Source organism: Periplaneta americana, chromosome 14 (assembly GCF_040183065.1).
Source record: "Periplaneta americana isolate PAMFEO1 chromosome 14, P.americana_PAMFEO1_priV1, whole genome shotgun sequence".
NCBI lineage: Eukaryota > Metazoa > Arthropoda > Insecta > Blattodea > Blattidae > Periplaneta > Periplaneta americana.
Genome location: NC_091130.1, coordinates 458,471 through 479,764, shown reverse-complemented (window position 1 = coordinate 479,764; position 21,294 = coordinate 458,471). Strand labels below are relative to the sequence as shown.

General features: G+C 38.2%; 1 protein-coding gene across 5 annotated transcripts in view; it reads right to left on the bottom strand.

Annotated features, from left to right (window-relative positions):
• Positions 1 to 547: 547 nt before the first annotated feature.
• IKKbeta (I-kappaB kinase beta) overlaps positions 548 to 21,294 on the bottom strand; it is a 37,979-nt gene continuing 17,232 nt past the window's right edge. For all 5 annotated transcript variants that reach the window (XM_069844757.1, XM_069844755.1, XM_069844758.1 and 2 more), the window contains 6 exons: positions 19,899 to 20,041; positions 19,474 to 19,813; positions 19,150 to 19,283; positions 15,486 to 15,705; positions 15,311 to 15,410; positions 548 to 13,891 (listed from right to left, as the gene is read on the bottom strand). In XM_069844757.1, coding sequence (XP_069700858.1) covers positions 13,886 to 13,891; positions 15,311 to 15,410; positions 15,486 to 15,705; positions 19,150 to 19,283; positions 19,474 to 19,813; positions 19,899 to 20,041 — 943 coding nt within the window. In that variant the 3' untranslated portion in view covers positions 548 to 13,885. The remainder of the gene's footprint in view (positions 13,892 to 15,310; positions 15,411 to 15,485; positions 15,706 to 19,149; positions 19,284 to 19,473; positions 19,814 to 19,898; positions 20,042 to 21,294) is intronic.

Sequence of the window (21,294 nt, the reverse complement as noted above, 5' to 3'; positions counted from 1 at the left end):
ATATTCATGATTTACACAATTTATTTATTGGGTTAATTTACGACACTGTATCAACATCTAGGTTATTTAGCGTCTGAATGACATGAAGGTGATAATGCCGGTGAAATGAGTCCGGGGTCCAGCACTGAAAGTACTCAGCATTTGCTCGTATTGGGTTGAGGGAAAACCCCGGAAAAAACCTCAACCAGGTAACTTGCCCCAACCGGGATTTACACGATTTAAACATCTGTACATCACTAATGATATTATTAAATTTGTTAAAATAACAACTTAAATATCACCACTATGTTAAATATTGAAAGTATGTGATACTTAGCCCAATTTACTTAACAGGAAAACTTGCTGACTGGACACAGCTCAACCTGGCTGGCACTACATTCACATACTTGGTTGTATTCCTAATATAAAGTTGAGTTTTTCAGTCAGGAATGAAGTGATGATCAAACGCTTAATCTGTTCTCTACAACACTCACTACAAAAACAATAAGAAGTCCATTTTTAAAGTTAAGTATTCTTTGAAATCAAAATGTAAGGTTAATTTATGTGATGCTTTTCTTTCATAAATTTATTAAAATAAAATTACAAGTACTTATTGTATTAAATACAGAGGCATCATATTTGTCACATTTTGCTGGAGTATACAATACTGTTTTTCTGGTTTCTTTTGCATCCACTCCTTTCTCCTTCTTAAACATAATTTCACTTACATACTGTATGTTACCCAATCGTTCACAGAGAAAATATTGAATTGCCAAAGTTAAAAGTACCACATGAACATTTTTAAAGAACTGTACAAATGAAAAAGAGAAACGAGACTTAACAGCTATTTTAACCAGTCAGGTTCTGTGCTTCAAATCGATGGCCCCTGCCAATGTACACTTTCATCAGTCATTGTCAGTTTACTACATTCTAAAAGTAGTTACTAAGCCTGCTATGAAAATATGTGAAACTAAATGCATAATGGATGTTAAGAAACACATGTGGTTTCCAATTATGAATGTTACAGATTATCGAAGAAAATTATTTTATTTTCTGAAACTGTATTCCTGAGGATAAAGCATTGGTAAACAGAATGGTGATGCAAGATAATCTCTCGGGCACAGATTACATAGAACTGCCAAGACTCAAATACAGTCGAACCTCAATACAACAATTTTCAGGTGACTAGAAAAATTGAAGACTGGACATAAAAAAGGCTGTGTCAATATCGTTGAAAATTAGTTTTTTTCAAAACAAAGAAAGAGCCTATGTCCCTGGCTCAATCCACTAAGAAAAATGGCATTTTCTTCTAGATATGCAGAATGTAGGGTATGATATTACATTACTAGTCGCACGAAAAAACTCTGCTCTGGTTTCTACGTTTCTCCTTTGACTTACACGGCCTTTTCATGCCCAGTCTTCAATTTTGATACATTGAGCTTGATATTTATCTTCGTTTTTAGTGAAAAGCATAACTTACTGTTATTTTGTTGTAATTTTCATACAAATTATTACATATTACACTTGTGCAAATGTTAGTGACCTTTTATCTGATTTAATATGTGAAGAAAAGTGAAAACGGAATTTTGGTACTTGCACTTGTTTATTTGTATAATGGTAACCATTTGTTTATTGTGATGTTATTTATTATAATGTAGGACTACTACTATGAGTATGAATTTAGCAGCAAATACATCAGTGAGTACTATTATTAATGAGTCATAAATAAGTGATAATGAAATGATTGAAAATTCTCAGATAAAGTCTCATAATACCACTACAACTTGTCCATATTGTGGCAAATTGTATGTGAGATTAAGTACACATATTACAAAATCTCATCCCGAGAAGCATAGGGAATGATTTTTGATCGACATTGATCTTCTGAAGACAAATCTAGCATTTCAGATCAATCCACCACTATGATAATTGACAATCTTTAATCCAAAATACTGAAACAGTACGTCTGAATCAAGTTGTCAGCCATTGTTGTATATTCATAAGAGATGTGTATTTTCCATGGACCAAAAATATATTACAAACTGACTAAAATCTAGAAACAAACTATTAAAATTCTTTTCAGAAAGGAACCATTGTGCAAACACAAAAACGACTTATGTGACGAGTACCGGGTACTAGGAAACTACCAAATATTTAATATCAATATCTGGCAGGTATAGGATAGGCAAGACTCTTCAGTTATGATTTCATAGAGCACCGCACTTATTTACTGACTTTTAAGGAACCTGGAGGTTCATTGCCGCCCTCACATAACCCCACCATCGGTCCCTATCCTGCGCAAGATTAATCCAGTCTCTACAATCATATCCCACCTCCCGTAGATACATTTTAATATTATCCTCCCATCTACGTCTCGGCCTCCCCAAAGGTCTTTTTCCCTCTGGCCACCCAACGAACACACTATATGCATTTCTGGATTCGCCCATACGTGCTACATGCCCTGCCCATCTCAAATGTCTGGATTTAATGTTCCTAATTATGTCAGGTGAAGAATACAATGCATGCAGTTCTGCGTTATGTAACTTTCTCCATTCTCCTGTAACTTCATCCCTCTTAGCCCCAAATATTTTCCTAAGCACCTTATTCTCAAACATCCTTAACTTATGTTCCTCTCTCAAAGTGAGAGTCCATGTTTCACATCCATAAAGAACAAATGGTAATATAACTGTTTTATAAATTCTAACTTTGAGATTTTTTGACAGCAGACTGGATGATAAAAGCTTCTCAACCGAATAATAACAGGCATTTCCCATATTTATTCTGTTCTAATTTCCTCCCGAGTATCATTTATATTTTTTTTTTTTACCACACACTTGACACATTACTGTTTTTCCATCTTTAGTGAAAGCTTCGTCCACCACAATCCATGATTTTATTTTTGTTGTTAGGGTTGAAGATACAGGGGCCATTTTAGTTAGTTAAAAGCAGTACGGAATGTGTATTATATGTCTTTCTTGTGTTAAATTCTGTTGCATCTGGTTAACATGTTTCGGCCTTATATGGGTCTTCTTCAGAACTGGTTGTTGCTGGTCTTGGCGCCTGTTGTTTTGTTTCCTGTGGGGGTGTGTTTGTGTAGTGTAATGTGGAGTCAAAGAGTGTGTTCTGAAATTGAGTTGTGTGTTGAGAATTTCATTTGGTTGTGTTTTTGTGTGTCTGTATATTTCGTATTGTTCTAGTGTGTTTAGTTTCTGGCTTTTTAGTTGGATGTGTAGACTTTCCATGTCTGTGGTGATGTGTTTGGAGGTGTGGTTAGCATTTGTCCAACCAAAAAGCCAGAAAGGTCTTCCGGCACTGAAAAGAATAAAGACATACACGCACAATAGTACAGGAGAAAAGAGACTAACACTTAGCATCATTTCAATAGAGCCTAGTTTACTGGAGACCATGAGAAATACCGTACTCAAGATTTCTTTGATAAGGTGATCACTGCCTTTCTTTGCATTGCATGAAAGAACTATGGAGTCCAACTTCTGATAAAATTGATGCTGCAGTAGAGATCAGTCAATTTTTGTACCTAAAAGAGCTAGAATCAATATCAAATTAAAAGTGGTGGTAGTAATAATAATAGTAACAGCAACATGATACATCAAGGATATAATAATAATAATAATAATCATCATCATCATCATCATCTAGGAAATTGCTTCACCTACAGTAGCGTGCAAATTAATCCGAACACGACATATTTTTACATTTTCTGTCATTGTTGGCCTCACAGCTGCTCATACCACTTTAATTGACATCTGTAGTACGTGTAATTCCATTGTTGAAGGTCTGTCATTATTTTTTTTATAATATGTGACATTTTGCCTGTTGTTTTGTACTTATAAGCGTTTCAGTTGTGTTGAAGACTTAATACTGCAATCCTGTGTACATTCTGTCGTCTTCACAAATGGATACAACTCCACGAAAACGGTCTAAAATTATAACATTAGCAGAGCATTCTTCTATGACACAGAGGCAAATTGCTGTAGAATGTCACATCGGTTTGGCTACTGTTAATTCGATCATAAAACGATACAGGGAGACTGGATCCATCACACCCCAGAAAAAAGGAAACTGTGGCCGGAAAAGGAAGACTTCACCTGCAGATGATCGTTTAATTGTCAGGAAAAGTAAATTAAATCCTAGACTAACTGCTGTCGACTTAACCCGCGAGTTAATGGTTACCACTGGGGCGAATATTCACGTCACAACAGTGCGGCATAGGCTTTTGGAAGCTGGACGAAGGGCTCGTAAGCCTATTAAGAAGCAACTGCTAACCCCTGTTATGTGCAAAAAACGCTTAATGTGGGCAAAATTACATCAACACTGGACAGTGAATGACTGGAAGAATGTACTTTTTTCTGATGAGTCTCATTTCGAGGTCCACGGCCACCGTGTTTCTTACGTATGGAAAGGATCCGAAAAAGTAACAGCAGCTCATCTCCAACAAGCACCCAAATACCCCCCTAAAGTAATGTTTTGGGGTTGTTTTACACATGAAGGGCCTGGAGCATTAATACTTATCAAGGGAATGATGAATTCTGACAAATATATTCACTTATTGGAAACCAGAATCGTACCCCAGTTGCAAAAATCATTTCCGGATGGCAGAGGTGTGTTCCAACAAGAACTGGCACCATGCCATACGTCTCGAAAAACTACAGAATTCTTCAACAAGAAGAATATTTAGTGGAATCCATGCCAAATCGTCTCAGAGCTGTTATTAGGAACAAGGGAGGCCACATAGATTACTGAGGTATGTCTTAGATCCTTTTTTTTTATCCCGTTTGAGTGTTTTTGCATAAGTAATTACGTTGTTCGGATTAATTTGCACGCTACTGTATACTTTGGGTTGCCACTCACCACTGTATTTATGCAATTTAATATGCATAATATTGAAAGTATCAGGAAATTTGTAACAATTAAACTTACTAACTGGATTTATACATGTTGTACATAATATTGTATTTTGTATGTCGTATCCTAACTCATATTCATTGAAATCATGATAAAACAAGCATCGAAATAGAGGTAAACTAATCACTACGAAATCACACTCTTGGCTATAAGGGTGAAAAGGAGAGAGAGTGATTGAGTAGAAAGAGACAGAGTGTGAGGGGTGTAGCGGTCGCCCTTTTGCACTTCACTCCTACCCTCCCTATATATCACACCCTCGCTCCCTCACTGACCAGGGGGTTCAATCCTCCTTTTAGCGATTCCTACTTGGCAAGTAACTTGCGCTTCAATTTAAGTACAATTTGGTATGAAGTAACACTAAAACATACGAGTGAAAGAGAATAAAATTAAAAAAAAAAAAGAAAATTGTGGGGAGTTCAGTGAACCATAGAACACACAGCAAGAGCTGCGCCTGCATAAAGGCAAATCCTGTTAAGGGTCATATGCCCTTGAAGCACGTAGAGTTATGTTGTAACACACTGCTTACCCAGAATGCCAAGATTGGTTGACAAAAGTATGAAAGAGGGCAAATGAGATAACTGAACACATCTTTAAGAGGGCGAATATAAAATGTGACATAGTAATGAGCATGGAAACTAAGTATTACAATGCTTTTTATAACAAGGTACGTTAAAATTTAACACAAGAAAGACTTATCATACCTATTCCGAAGTGATACAGTGTTACAAGTTGTGTAATCAAGATGTACTTATAATTTATTGTTATATCAATTTTCGTTGTATGGAGGTTCTACTGTATTGCGTCACAGGACAGGTCTTGCCTCCTCTACTGTACTAGTCTTTGGTGATTCACAAAAAAAAATTATGAACTTTTCAAATGGGGACTTGTGCAACTAGGAAATTCAATAGAAAAAGGAAACAATCTCACCTGTCATCCAATAAACTAGTGCCCCAGCTTCAGTACTTTCCAAGAAAGGGATTTCGCCGAACAAGAAAACTGGAAATCGTTTTCTGAGTGGAATTTACCTACATTATTAAGTAGAGGTTTCACGAATTTATCCACAAGAGTTGTCCACACCTGTGGAGTAATGGTCAGCACGTCTGGCTGCAAAACCAGGTGGCCCGGGTTCGAATCCCAGTCGGGGCAAGTTACCTGGTTGAGGTTTTTTCCGGGGTTTTCCCTCAACCCAATTCGAGCAAATGCTGGGTAACTTTCGGTGCTGGACCCCGGACTCATCTCACTGGCATTATCACCTTCATATTATTCAGACGCTAAATAACCTAGATGTTGATACAGCGTCGTAAAAAAATCCACAAGAGTTTCTGATGATTATTCATAACACACTTCAATATGAAAGTAGAGAGAACAACGTGTTTTTTTCTCATAGTTTGAAGCAGACATATAGATGAACAGGGTATATTTGGTGCTGCCACCTACTGTTGGAATTAGGAAATACGTTATTTCAGTGAAAGCCTAGCCAGAATAGACATATAAGCAGGCAGTACAAACAGCCAGCAGATGTGTGGATGCGTTTGAGCATGCGGTGGTTTTTATATACGGGTTTCTTCTGGCAATGTTAAATCCATATGTTCTATATCTAGGAAAATAGTCCCCACGATGGTCTAGTGGTTAGGGTACTGGACTTATATATAATCCTGTGGACCTGGGTTCAATCCCTGGCGTAACCTCAATTTATAACTTGTGTTGGACAAACCAGTGGTCCAGGTACTCATCACAGGTGTATGGCATCAATTGGTCTACACAACTGGCTTTATATGGGTGAGTGACGAATAGTCAAGTACCCACCATTAGTATTAAAAAAAATCCAGAAAAATACACAGTACGTAAAACGGGATGACTTGATATGTTTTGTAGGTTGATGTTTCGGTTCCAAAACATGAACTTACAAAATGTATCAAGTCCCCCCAGGTGTATCAAGTCACCCCATTTTACGGTATGTATAAACGTGAATATATGATTACGAATGACAATGAATGTGTTAACAGGCATTTAATTCTAACAAGATGGGATGTCATTTAATACATACGAACAATCCTTTAGTCTATATTAAAATGTTTATAATACAAAAGTAACGAACATAAATACACATAGAGAGAATACAAAAGCGCAAATAAGATAACTGGAACACAGCTTGGAAGGCACTTCTGTGTGATCACAGCAGACATAAGAGTCTGCCACCCAAAGAGGTTGTTCTGTCTTTCACTTGCTCCTCAGTTTATTGAAGAACTTGTGCTGGTGGATATTGCCCAAGTTTAAGAAACAGAAAATATTATTTAATATACCTGCACTGCAGTCAGTTACACGCATCAGTGATGTCAATCTCAACCCTCTTGGCAGGCAAACCAAGTTGAATAGCATTGAACCTCAGAACAGGTTGCAAAGAACACAGCAATCGCATTAATGCATATGTACTTGCTAAACAAGAATTTTCTGAATCAGAGAGGCCAAAAAAAATGCTTTTGTCTGAGTGGTCGAGGAACCCCTCAATTTTGTTAGACTGGACAACAGAACATATCTGCCCAAACTGCAGGTTTGTACGACTAATAGTAAGCGATGCTCATTAATTATAAAGGTAACCCAAAATTTTTTTTTTTACTGATATCATTTTACTAATAAATGCTACAGAGAAACTTCCCATCATCTCACAGGATCTTTCAAGCAACTGTTAACACCTCTACTACCTTCAATTATTTGACAAAGAAGACTACTGGTGAATAATTTCGAGGGAAAAATTGTTCCGGGGCCGGGTATCGAACCCGGGACCTTTGGTTAAACGTACCAACGCTCTCCCACTGAGCTACCTGGGAACTCTACCCCACACCAATCCAATTTTTCCCTCTATATCCACAGACCTCAAAGTAGGCTGACAACCGTCAAGCAACCAACATTTGAGTGCACACTAACTCTGTGTGACTTTAAATTGTGGTTTTCTGTTACGTACAGTGACGTGTATTATGCAAATTAAGCTTTCAGGAATAACTCCCTGTAAAGTTAATTTGAATAATTTCGAGGGAAAAATTGTTCCGGGGCCAGGTATCGGGTAGAGTTCCCGGGTAGCTCAGTGGGAGAGTGTTGGTACGTTTAACCAAAGGTCCAGGGTTCGATACCCGGCCCCGGAACAATTTTTCCCTCGAAATTATTCAAATTAACTTTACAGGGAGTTATTCCTGAAAGCTTAATTTGCAAGACTACTGGTGGCATTGAAAAAAAAAAGCAATCACCTGATGACAAAGTTATGTTAGGCATTCAGCTCTACTAACAATTCAGTGTAATCTAATGCTCTAATGTCAACAACTCGTCAGCGAAACAGAATGTTGCGTGACAGACAGCTTCCTCTGTCATTGCTATCCTGACAGCATAGTGCGAGTACTTAGAGGGAGCGTTACTGTTATAATGTTGCAGAGTTTCAACAACGTTTCATCTTTTTTTAAGGACTCCAGGGGGGGGGGGATTATCCCCAAAACCACCCCCTCGCTGCACCAGTGTTATATGTGAAAAAAAAGTATTGTAGACACTAAACTTGCACATTTGTGAGCTCTTCCATCTTACATAATTCAAACTGTTATGGCAAGAATTCCGCTCTCTTGGAGAGAGTTGCGACTACTTTTCTTTCATTCATTCATTGATAGTGTTCTGCCCAATGGTAGGTCTTTCACTGCAAACCCAGCTTTTTTTAATCTTTCCTATTTTCCGCGTTCCTCTTAGTTTCTGCATATGATCCATATATCTTAAAAATGTCGTCTATCATCTGATATCTTCTTCTGCCCCGAACTCTTCTCCCGTTCACCATTCCTTGCAGTGCACCCTTCAATACGCAGTTTCTTCTCAGCCAGTGACCCAACCAATTCCTTTCCTCTTCCTGATCAGTTTCACCATCATTCTTTCTTCATCCATTCTTTCCAAAACAACTTCGTTTCTTGGTGTGTGGATAAGCTTCAGGGCTTCTACTGCGTTGTCTTGGTGTTATTGGCTGATGTTTCGACCGCTGTGTTGTGGCCATCTTCAGAGCAGAGCCCTGAAGCTTATCCACACACCATTTACACCAGCCATGGAAGCCTACGCGAACACTTAACTTCGTTTCTTACTCTGTCTGTCCATTTCAGATGCTCCATTCTTCTCCATATCCACATTTCAAATGCTTCTATTCTCTTCTCTTCACTTCGTCGTAATGTCCATGTTTGTGCCCCATACAATGCCACACTCCATACAAAGCACTTCACTAGTTTCTTCCTTAGTCCTTTTTCCAGAGGCCCGCAAAAGATGCTCCTTTTTCTATTAAAAGCTTCCTTTGCCATTGCCATTCTCCTTTTGACTTCCTGGCAGCAGCTTATTTTACTGCTTATGATATACCCCCAGCATTTGTAGCTGTCACTTGCTTACAATTGGCTTTTAAGGAACTCGGAGATTCATTGCCACTCTCACATAAGCCCATCGTCAGTCCCTATCCTGAGCAAGATTAATCCAGTCTTTACCATCATATCCCACCTCCCTCAAATTCATTTTAATATTATCCTCGCATCTACTTCTCGGTCTCCCCAAAGTTTTTTTTTTCCCTCTAGCCTCTCAACGGACATACTATATGCATTTCTGGATTCGCCCATACGTGCTACATGCCCTACCCATCTCAAACGTCTGGATTTAATATTACTAATTATGTCAGCTGAAGAATACAATGTGTGCAGTTTTGCATTGTGTAACTTTTTCCATTCTTCTGTAACTTCATCCCTCTTAGCCACAAATATTTTCCTAAGCACCTTATTCTCAAATACCCTTAACCTCTATTTCTCTCATAGTGAGAGTCCAAGTTTCACAACCATACAGAACAACCGGTAATATTACTGTTTTATAAATTCTAACTTTCAGCTTTCTGGAAGCAGACTGGATGACAAAAGCTTCTCAACCGAATAATAACAGTCATTTCCCATATTTATTCTGCATTTAATTTCCTCCCGACATATCATTTATATTTGTTGCTGTTGCTCCCAGGTACTTGAATGTTTGTTTGCAGTTATCTTCATCCCATATTGCTCACAGGTGTCATTTAGCTCCAGCAGCATATCCCTTACTATTGTCTCTGCTTCTGCTAACAACACCATATTATCAGAAAATCTTACGCATTTTATTATTCTTCTTCTTACTATCACTCCTCCCATGTTCTGAAAATAGTTGTTCACTAAATCCTCCACGTAGATATTCAACAGGGTAGGTGATAAAGGGTATTCTTTAAGCTTTTAAATTACTTTCATGTTTACATGGGAAGTACTGAATTTTATATTGCCTGTTTTCACTTGTGAGATGATATAAAGTATACTTAATGAACAAAAATCCGTTTCTTTCTCTGTCCTTGTAGATGAGGGGATTGTCCAGCCCAACATTTCTTGGGAGTCGGCAACCCTAGGTGATGGTATTTATGTCTGGAATCTCTTATCAGGATTATTTTACACACTGTAAATCTATGACATGACACACAACTTTACTTCCATATCCCAGAGGAAACCATGTTAACAATTTTATTGCTCTTTTAAAAACCATGGCTCTCGACAAGGTTTGAACTCGCGATCCTTAAATTCAGTGACTAGCTAAAGCACCAAGAAGTACATATAATTCTTTGAAGTCTATTGGGCTCAGTTCATATTTATCATTTAAGACCAGTGCAATGAAATTCAAGCATTCACGTCAGTGTGGCCCATAATAGCAAGGCACAGCCTCCCAAAATATTATACCTGTATGAGTAAAGTACTCCGAATTCAACAGGTACCTAACTTTCACTTGAATTAACAATTTATGTACACTACCGGTCTAACAGCTATGAAAACAGCTATATACTTTATTTCAATGTACAAACACATTGGAAAAACTAAATAGACCAACAAAATAAATATCTTCTCTCTCTAGCATTATGATATGATAGAATATTCAAAACGAAATCCCTGTTTTAACCACAAATCCATAGTTGTGATAGGTGATCGAAAAATTTTGACTGGTAGTGTAGATATAAGGGGAAAAATCCAATATATCAAACAAAACTTCAACCAAAATAATTTTAATAATGATTTTTTAAATAATTTCAGTAAAATATTTAAATTTAGAATAAGAAGAAATAATTCACATGTTACATCATGGCATTAACTACAATAATATTTCATTTCTAATGGTAATAATGTAATCAAGCCACCTCAAGTTTTGTAGTTTTTAATATCCAATACACAGCTGTACCCAGAAAATTACACACCACAGAATCGAACCTGTAAATTATTTTTAGTAAGTTAAGTTTTTAATAACCAATTTAATTTGAGCTCTAAATATGTCAGCATTCTTGCAGATCATGCCCTTCGTGTAATATTGTTTACTGTAGTGTGTTTTTTGTTTTATTCTGAAATGCAATTTGCTAGTTCTCAAAACTGACGACAGATGGATTTTGGAAAACAGGAAAATTATGTTGAAAAATTGACGTTTCACTGAAAACTACTATTTTTCTGAAAAACTTCGAATTCCAAGCTTCAAAATGAGGGATCATTTATTAAAATTCATTCAGTCGTTTTCCTGTAATTTCCATTACCAGTTCAAATTATATATATATATATATATAGATATTGTTTGTATACTAAACAGTGTAGTTCTGCATAGAAATACACTTTTCCATCGCAAATTTAAAATGTCTACATAAATTAGAGAATTCAAGGCAGCTCAGTACTGGGCTACAAAAGCGTCTCACCTCAGGCTCGGAGATTGACATCACTGGTCTAGTCCCTCAGGAAGCCCAACTAACACAAAAACACAAATTGTGGGATTTGAGCCTGGGTTCTCAGGGCGTAAACAGATTCCTCAACCATTTCACTAATTGCGTCTCTATTTCTGAGAAAACTAGGTGAATCACTTGTCCCTTATTTACACCAAGTTATGCAATCCCACACATTCACTGTCAATTCCATGAACACAGAACTCGTAATATTTAAAATGCATAAAGCTAATAATGGATTGTGTTAAGGTGAGAACTACGGAATATTCTATGCCAGCAGTACCATAAATATACTGCAAAACGAATCATACAAATGGCTGTGCTTTCAACACAAATATTTATAAATTTACGAACATTGTATGTTATTAATATGCCAGTATAACAGATCCAACATTGAGGTATAGAAATTTCACACCTAACCTTTCGTTACAATCTCTTAGGAGCAGGTATCGCAATTTCATGGGCATGCTATAAAATACAGGGTTGCATAAAACTTGATAGTAAGGGACAAAGTATACCATAAACAATCTGTATTTATGGCAACAGTCACGCTAGTATGAAGTAAGTTATGACACAAGCCAAACTTCGTGTGAGTGTATTAACAGCCATTATATGAATCCTCTAGATTCAAAACCCCCTAAAGACCATTTTGTTCAGAATTGAGTTATGCCCGCATATTGCTTGCTAAGAACGAATTCTAATGATTTATATAATTTGAATTCAAAGAGCCACTAAATTTGAAGCAAAAGGTTTCTTAAAAGTCACTGTTAGGTTGGAAATTCCCTCTATTTTCCAACAGTTACTGTCAAAATCCTTTAATTTCTGAAAGTGGATATAGGGGATTTTGAATCTATAGGATTCATATGAGAGTTGCGTACTCTGCTGTTCATGTGACCAGTTACATAAGCAGTAGGTACAAACTATACATTCATTTATGAACGTTATTGACGATATGGAACTATCAACAGCATTTGAAATAGTGGAAACAAAACACTCTAGCCAATAACATATGCCTAGTTGCCATAACTACGAAAATGAGCTTCATTTAGATACATACAACAGACAGTAAATTAGTACATTTTAGTATGTGAATAGAAAAAGTTAATTATTTTAAACACGTGTTACTGATATGCAAGTTGTTATGAAATCAAGAACTAAAAATGTAGTTATAATCAATGGAGAAAGTGAGAAATACAAACAATGATTATTGCATATCTGTTGCCATGGTTTGTTCTGACACCATACAAAGCACATATCCCAGAGATGTGTCACCTACGACATCACAAACATACTCTCATCTCACACGTACTCTCTGGCCATCTCATTTGGTTAAATAAATTGGGGCATAACACGAAAAGAATAAGATACAGTAGAACATCTTTTATACGTTTCACACATATTCGTTTTTTCCTCTGAGGTCCTGGAAAGAATCTTATACTTTTAATGCAAATTTATTTCGGATGTACGCTTTTCGTTTATTTGTTTCTTACACTTACACGACCATACTTTAAACCCTAGGATATACAAAACGTCAGTTATATTTCTAAATCAGTTATGCTCGAAATTATTAACTATGTCTGCAGTGAAAAATATGTAAGAAAACGAAAATATGGCGTGTTCAATGTTAAGGTGAGACCACTTTGGAAATTCGAATTTACTCATGCTTATCTGAAATGTAATATATCAGCCAGCTTTGACTGATGTAAAGTTGAGTACTGTATTATAGACTGAAAGATGGCTTATCTATGAAGTTTTAAATTTCTCTTGTGAAAAATTTTACTCTTTGCTATATAGTCTTCAAATGCTTTCAGGTCATTTCAATTATACATTTTTTCTTATTTATGCGTATTATTCCTCAGACTCCCATAGGAACGTATAAATGAAATTTTACTGTATTAATACTTACATAAAAAACCCTGAAAATTGAGAAGAATGAGTGACAGCCCCATAGGGACATATACTTTATCACCATATGCAGTGAAGGTGGAACTGTTTTGACGAAAGCCATCAAATTGTAAAAGAGGGCCTGATGCGCAGTTTCAAAGTATTTCCAATCTGACTAGAAAATAAGGCTTAGAACTATGATGGAATGACAAACTGAAGCTACTGGAACAGGAGCACAAGTGACAATCAACTCTCTCTTGTTTTCATGACTTCCTTACTCCAGTCATTCGACAATCACCTTCATCTATGTTCATGTTGGGGTTTCTGCTTGCTCCACTTCTAGTCCTGAAACACAAAATGACCCAACGAACTAGCAAATTTTATTCTTCATGCCTAACTAGACATGTAGCACATGTGCCTAGACAATGACATGTGCAATACAACATTTTAAGGGGGAAAATAAATAGCACATATCATTATCTTTCCGCGCAGGTATTTCAATTCTTAACATTGTTAAATGGCGTCTGGATTAGCACTACATGTGTCAGAATCAAGTTAAGTGTGATAAGTGCATAGTTCGTGCACGAATACATTTGCTGAAAGTTTCATTTGTGTATTTTTTTTTCTTTCTTTTCCCCCCCTTTCAAAAGTTGGATGCATGGCTTATTCGATGGTGCAGGGTATTCGAGAAAATACAGTATACGTCAGTTTACTGAGTTCCGGAAGCTCAGAAAACCAATATGTATTAATTCCTAAAGATAATAACTGAAAGTGTACTTTATTCAGAGGCACTGTAACGTCACAAAGTAAGTACCTATACAAAGTTGTAATCAATAGTAATATGCGTTACAAGAGCGGTATGTTGAAGTTTTCATGTTCGAGGAAAAGTTTGAAAAAGCAAAACGTAGTTGAGGTTTTTTAATTTCCGAGAATTGAAAGAAAACATACCGCTCGTGTATCGTACATTGTTTTGTGCGAAGATCGTTTATTACATACCTGAAGGAGGAATTTCTAATTAGTTGCAATGAAATCTCCATCTTGGTTTCTGTTCAATGACGGCAAATTTGGAAAACAAAAATATCTATCTTCAACATTGTTGCTTTAAAATGTTTTCTGTGTTTACTATACTCCAGCAAGCCGTGATATATGTCTGTCTTTTTTTTCCCCCAGTCCATAAATGCGAACGTAAAACAAACGGTGAGGTTATGTAATGATTTATTTTTCATTTTAATATTTTAACAATATTATTTCTATAACATAGTGCAGTAATAACATCGGCATCTGGAATCTTGTTGATTTTTTCACGGCTTCCTTAATGTTACTTGCATCACGAATGCAGTAACTTTAGTGGAGTTGTAGAGTTTACTTAATTTTTGCAAATATTTAAAAACAATAATTAACAGTGCAATTTAGATGAAATTGCAGTGGTAAGTTTCCAATTTATAATTATTACTATATTGAACGTCTCTAAAAATAATCTGTTAGAAGCCTAAAGCAGTAAAATCAATATGTCACTTAAGCGGTAAGAAAAGGGAAATTGTTATGTGTTAGGTTGGGAATACTGAATGTGGAATTTTAACTTACCGCAGATTGGTTTTGTGCGGAAACCAAGCAAATATGCACGATCTCGCACAAATAGATATTACATCCCACATTTAATTTTATTTCTAGCTAATTATTTACTAAGCAGTATTTGAAAATATAATAGTTTTACGTAAATTATATTTATCTGTAACAAGTGAACGTGGTGTGTGACTCACTTACTTGTGAGTGCTCGTGTTCCAGGAAGTCCCAGTTGAGTGTCTGGTCGTCACTCAGCACAGTGCAGTAGTGCTTGAAGCTCTCGTTGATCAGGTCTTGCGTCCTGTAATGTCAGTTTCCTGTAGTACAGTCCCAACACCAGACAGTACACATCTGCTCAATCACTTCCCTTACTCACAGGTATCTCAATGTTTTGTTGTCGTTGATCATGACCGAGGTGTCACCCTGGAGGCTGTGGGCTGGCAGCTGGTGTTCCATATTCTCGCCGCTGGCCGGCAATGATGGAGAATGCCGATTCAGATTGAGATCCATGGAGTTTTTCTCGACTGTTGGTGTGACGGCACTAGGAGAGGGCGTTCTGGTGTGGTAGCCATTGCGCTGGTCTCGTTCTCGGGACAGCACAAACAATGTAACAAAGGTTCATAGAGCATTGTGCACTCTGGATGTCACATATCTATTCCTAAGTAAAGCTGATAAGACACTTTTCTTTTTTTTAATTTTGTAATCCAGACCAAAATCTCTACGAGCTTCCCTGACAATAAGCTGTTGTGGAGGTGTATACTTTGTTTTGAAGAACTTGCAAATACTGTGGATAGCATTAAAATACCAATAATAATAATCCGTGGCGCTACAGCCCGTAAAGAGCCTAGACCGACCAGCTGGCTGCTGGCCTCACATGCCGAAGCAGAGGTGGACGATCATCCAACCAGAATGGAGGTATCGTGTGGTTAGCACGATGATCCCCCCAACCGTTATAGCTGGTATTCGCAACCGGATTTCGCTACCTATCGTAGCTCCCCAAGTGCATCACGATGCTGGGTGGGCACCGGTCCCATACACTGGCCGAAATTTCATGAGAAAATTTCTTCCCCCATGAGGACTCGAACCAGAGCGCATTCCGTAACGTGAGTCCTAGGCAGGATGCCTTAAACCACGACGCCACGGCGCGGGACTTAAAATACCAATAGCTCGATATAAATTTGTAAACTGTATCTATTCGAATATAAGGCCCAGTCACAATGAAAATTAAACATAACCGTAACATAAACACAGAAGTTTGCGGCCAGGTTACAAAATGGGATCATTCACAATGATCCACATAAACACTGATGTTAGACATTAACATGAAAGTTTGCGAACTACAAACTTTCATGCTTATGCTTACGTGATTTGTAAACAGAACACAATCGTGGAGCGCTGAAGTATACGACAGAATATGAGGAAATGGCGTCGTCGTTATGTTTTCACGGTAACCAAGTATCTTTGCGGTTATGTTTATGTCCCCATCATGAATGATGTGATTTTACCGTAACGTTTACATTCTTAAGTAAGACTCTATTGCATATACAGGAAAACCTCCGTTAACTGATCTCTGTCAACCAAAAACTGGTTTAACCCTAACATGTAATCCACGTAAAGATTAATTTTTGGTCCTTCAGAATATATCTGTTATGGTAACAATGATTATTAGAGGAGAAAAACTCACTCTCATGACGGGGAACGAACTCTGGACCTTGGTTCTACATACCAAGTGCTCTAACCACTGAGCTATGCCTCTGTGGATTGAACTTCGGCGTAGCTCAATGGTTAGAGCACTTGGTATGTAGAACCAAGGACCTGGTTAGATCCCCGACGCTGGAGCGAGTTTTTCTCCTCTAATAATCATTGTTAACAAACATGTAAGTCGTGTAACTGAATTTTTATAAAGAAAATACTATGTACTATATTTATGAAATACAAAATTTATATACAATGTACGGTGCATTTATATTATATTTATTTTTAATTTAAACACTTTGTTGCTCAAATTTATAAGAGCAAAGTAGAAGCAGTTCCAAAGACAAGCAGTAGTTGAGAGTAACATGTCCTAATGTTTAAGGAGTTCACTAGCATGTATCATCTGGGTAGGACATGCTGCCAGAAAAACACTTAAAAGAAAATGTCGAACAATTTCTAAAGAAATAGTGAAGACTCAACATTTAGATTTAGTAATACTGTACCTACTGTATGCACTTTACCAGCTTATTTTTTTTTTATACTTTCATGTACGAGGGGGATCCAGGAAATAACGACCGTTCGCGCATACCCGCCGCGCAGCTGACTCCCCTTCCTTGTTTGAAGGTCAACTGGCTTCCTTAACATGTGTTCTCATAATGTTGTGAGTACTGGTTGCAACAAGTCGCCATTGTGCATTTTGTGTTACTTCAAAATGAATGACGTGATTGATAATCCCGCCGACTATGAGGTGAGGAGTGTGATTCGATTTTTGAATGCCCGACATTTGAAACCTGCAGAAATTTACCGGCAATTGAAAGAAGTGTATGGTGATACTGTAATGAATGAAAGAAATGTGAGAAAATGGTGCGAAATGTTCAACAATGGGCGAACAAATGTCCACGATGAAACTCGACCCGGACGCCCATCACTCATCACAGAAGACCTGAAGACTAAAGTGAACGACAGAATCTTGCAAGGCAGGCGCACATCACTCGACGAATTGCATATTGCCTTTCCTGACATTTCTCGTTCTTTGCTTGGTGAAATTGTGTCGCAACATCTTGGCTACCACAAAATCTGTGCACGATGGGTTCCACGACAACTGAGTGAACAACACAAAACTCAGAGAATGGCCTCAGCATTGCGATATCACACAGATGGAGACGCCTTTCTTGATCAAATTGTGACTGGTGATGAGACCTGGGTGTCTCACAACACCCCAGAGACCAAGCGCCAATCACGTCAGTGGCATCATCCCTCATCACCCAAGAAACCGAGAAAATTCAAACAGACTCTCTCAACACAAAAAGTCATGGCTACTATCTTTTGGGATCGCAAAGATGTTCTTTTGCTGGATTTCATGCCAAAAGGCACTATGATCAATGCAAATCGTTATTGTGAGACTGTACGAAACTACAGCGAGCCATCCAAAACAAGAGGCGAGGAATGCTTTCGAGAGGAGTTGTGCTTCTTCACGACAACGCTCACCCGCACATTGCTGCTTCAACTCGAGAATTGCTGGATCAATTCGGTTGGGAAATCTTTGATCATCCACCCTATAGTCCAGACCTTGCTCCTAGCGATTTTCACCTTTTCACTAAGCTGAAAGACTTTCTGGGTGGTACGCGTTTTGGAAGTGATGAAGAGTTGAAGAAGACAGTGAACACCTGGCTTAATGAACTGGCGGCAGAGGAGTATAACACGGGAATTCTAAAGCTAGTGAACAGATACGACAAATGTTTAAATGTAGGTGGTGATTATGTAGAGAAGTAAAGGAAGCTTCAGTTATGTAACAGACTTTGTTTTTTTAAATAAATATTTTTTTTTTTTAATTATTACAACAAAACGGTCGTTATTTCCTGGATCCCCCTCGTATACAACTTACAAAGCAGCTTCTAACCTTAAAAAAAAGTACATTTATCACCCAAGATTCTGTTTACCTGAAATGGAGTCAAACCCAAACACAGATATTTTAATTTGTATAAGATATTGGTAATCATGGGCACAGCTCTGGAAACTGTCATTTTGCCTGAGTCTTCTCTGGACCAAGAGTCAGCTGCACTTTTGTCGTTTTCATATCTTTAAGTACTATCCAGCATCCAAATAACAAATAATGTATTTTTCCTGGACTGGATGGGGTTCCTTCTCATGCTAGGGCCCACAGGTTTACTTCCCTAACCTGGGTTTGGAACTTAAAATCCAACAATTTGGTGGTAACCAACTGTAACTATGGCATACAAGTTTATGACATGAAATTTTCTTAAGCAGTTTGTAATATTGTCTTCAATTTTAGAGTATGCAGAACCTTCCTCAATTTTCAACTATAAAAAAGAGAGCACCCACCATCTGCTGCCAGATGTCCTGCTGTCGGTCCAGCTGCGTCTGTCTAAGCTCTGCCTGCACCTTTTGTATCACCTGCACCGACGAGTTCAGAGGGTTCCACAGCTGCTCCATCTCCGCCTGCACATCCACCACCTGCCTGCACACACATGCACACACTTACCTCCCACACTTAGTAATTCACCAAAGTGGTCGATTCAATGCGATCACTCGAGAAATACTATTGTTTGCATTCTTAAATAGCATATCTATAGTCTTGCTCTTATAACTTAAAAAATTACACACAAGTGCTTGAAACGAAATATGGACCACATGCCAGCTGTACGTACTGCAGACAGGTGTCGAAGCTCTTGTCCCGCAGCAGCCGGTCGCGCTGCTTCAGGCAGTTGTAGACCACCTTCACCATCTCCACGTTGTCGCTGCGCTGCTGCCGGCTCTCCTTGGGACGGCGTCGCAGGTTGTCGTAGCACTTCTGGCCCTGCTCGTACAGGGACACCAGCACATCATGGTCGCGCACCCTCGTCAGTGGTGCTCGCTGCAGCTCCACCACCCTGCCGCTTATCCCATCACACCTGCTGCGCAGCTGCTCCACCACCTCCTTCAGTTTGCTCACCTTCTGACTGAGGGCAGCACTCATCTTGCTCCATGTCTCGATCGTGCTGTCACCGACTGTTGCAAGCACGAGACACAATCAAGATACCAGATTACTGCATTACTACGAACAAGGGACAGTTCTCAAAGCCTGAGTACTCACCAAGGCTGCCCCTCCTGGCGCAGTCCTTGTCGAAGTGAAGTGAATCAAGTGACAGCTGCAACTGAGCCGCCACCTGGTGCAGCAGGCTGGACACGTCCCTGGCCTGTTGCGTCAGCTTGCCATCACTGCAGACAACATGGTGCCTGAAACGAGGTTTGTCACAACTAATAACTATTTGCCTCTGAATAGTGGGAGGAGAGAAGAAGAATGACTTTTTTTGTCAAATTCAGAGCATTAGATACATACATACATACAATATTGCGTAGTGGATTGTTCTAATACATACAATGATACGGATGATGTATTTTATACATTTCCTGCAAAAAGCACAGAAGTTGAACGAAGCAAACTGTGGATATGGCCCGTAAATCACGTACAGTTTTATTGAAAACTCTGATTTTTCTAAGTAGTTATTGTTTAAATGAGTGATATAAATTGCTTTGCTGAATTACAAAAATGTTAGTCTCCTACTCTTATAGAGTCCATCAGATGAGGCATTTTTAGAAGCGCTGCCACTCATCAATAATGGATATTTCAGATGCAGCCACAGCACAGATGATCTGAGTGGTTGGCCACTAAAAGTGGCGCTTCTCGTCGAAATATCAGGAAGTAAATCGTAGGTTTCACACAAGGACACTATTTTTGTGGTGCTGTTGGGCCACCAATTCTTTACACTACCATGACCGTATGTAACAGAGGTCTGCATCGGTCATTTTAACTCGAGTGCCAAGTAGTTCACAGCATAATCCAATAGGTAGTGCACATGTATGATGGGTAAAATTCTAGCGAGCGATAAATCCTTGAATGGTATAAGCCGAGCGCTGGGCTTTCGTTCTTGTTACCGGCAAGTAGTACACTGTCAAAAATGGAGCGTGATGTGGTGAAATTGAAACTACTAACCAAGGAATACAAGTCCAGAAAGAAGAATATCTGATTATGTACCACTTGATATGAAACAGAGCGTTACACAAAAGTGTGTCGAAATGTGCACGAGTGATATTCGCCCATTTAAGATTGTTTCGAGTACAGGATTTCAAAACTATTCTCAGGAACTTACTAATACAGGTGCAGATTATGGACGTGTAAATATACCGGTTTGAGAGAGAGAGAGAGAGAGAGAGAGAGAGAGAGAGAGAGAGAGAAGTATTGCGTAAAAGTAAACAGTGCTAATGAACTCAGTTTCATTTCGAATATTGATGATGCTTTAGTAGAGCAATTGATTCTTTCAATACAGCTAAGGCTACTACGATCTTAATAATTATTTATTTAATTCAATGCAGTGGCATCAGCCATACAATGGCGATTAAACCAAACAAAATAAAGCCAACAATCAACAGAGTGAAACTACGAAGAAGATAGTGTCGGTGATATCAACACTGCTGCATTCTTTCTCTGG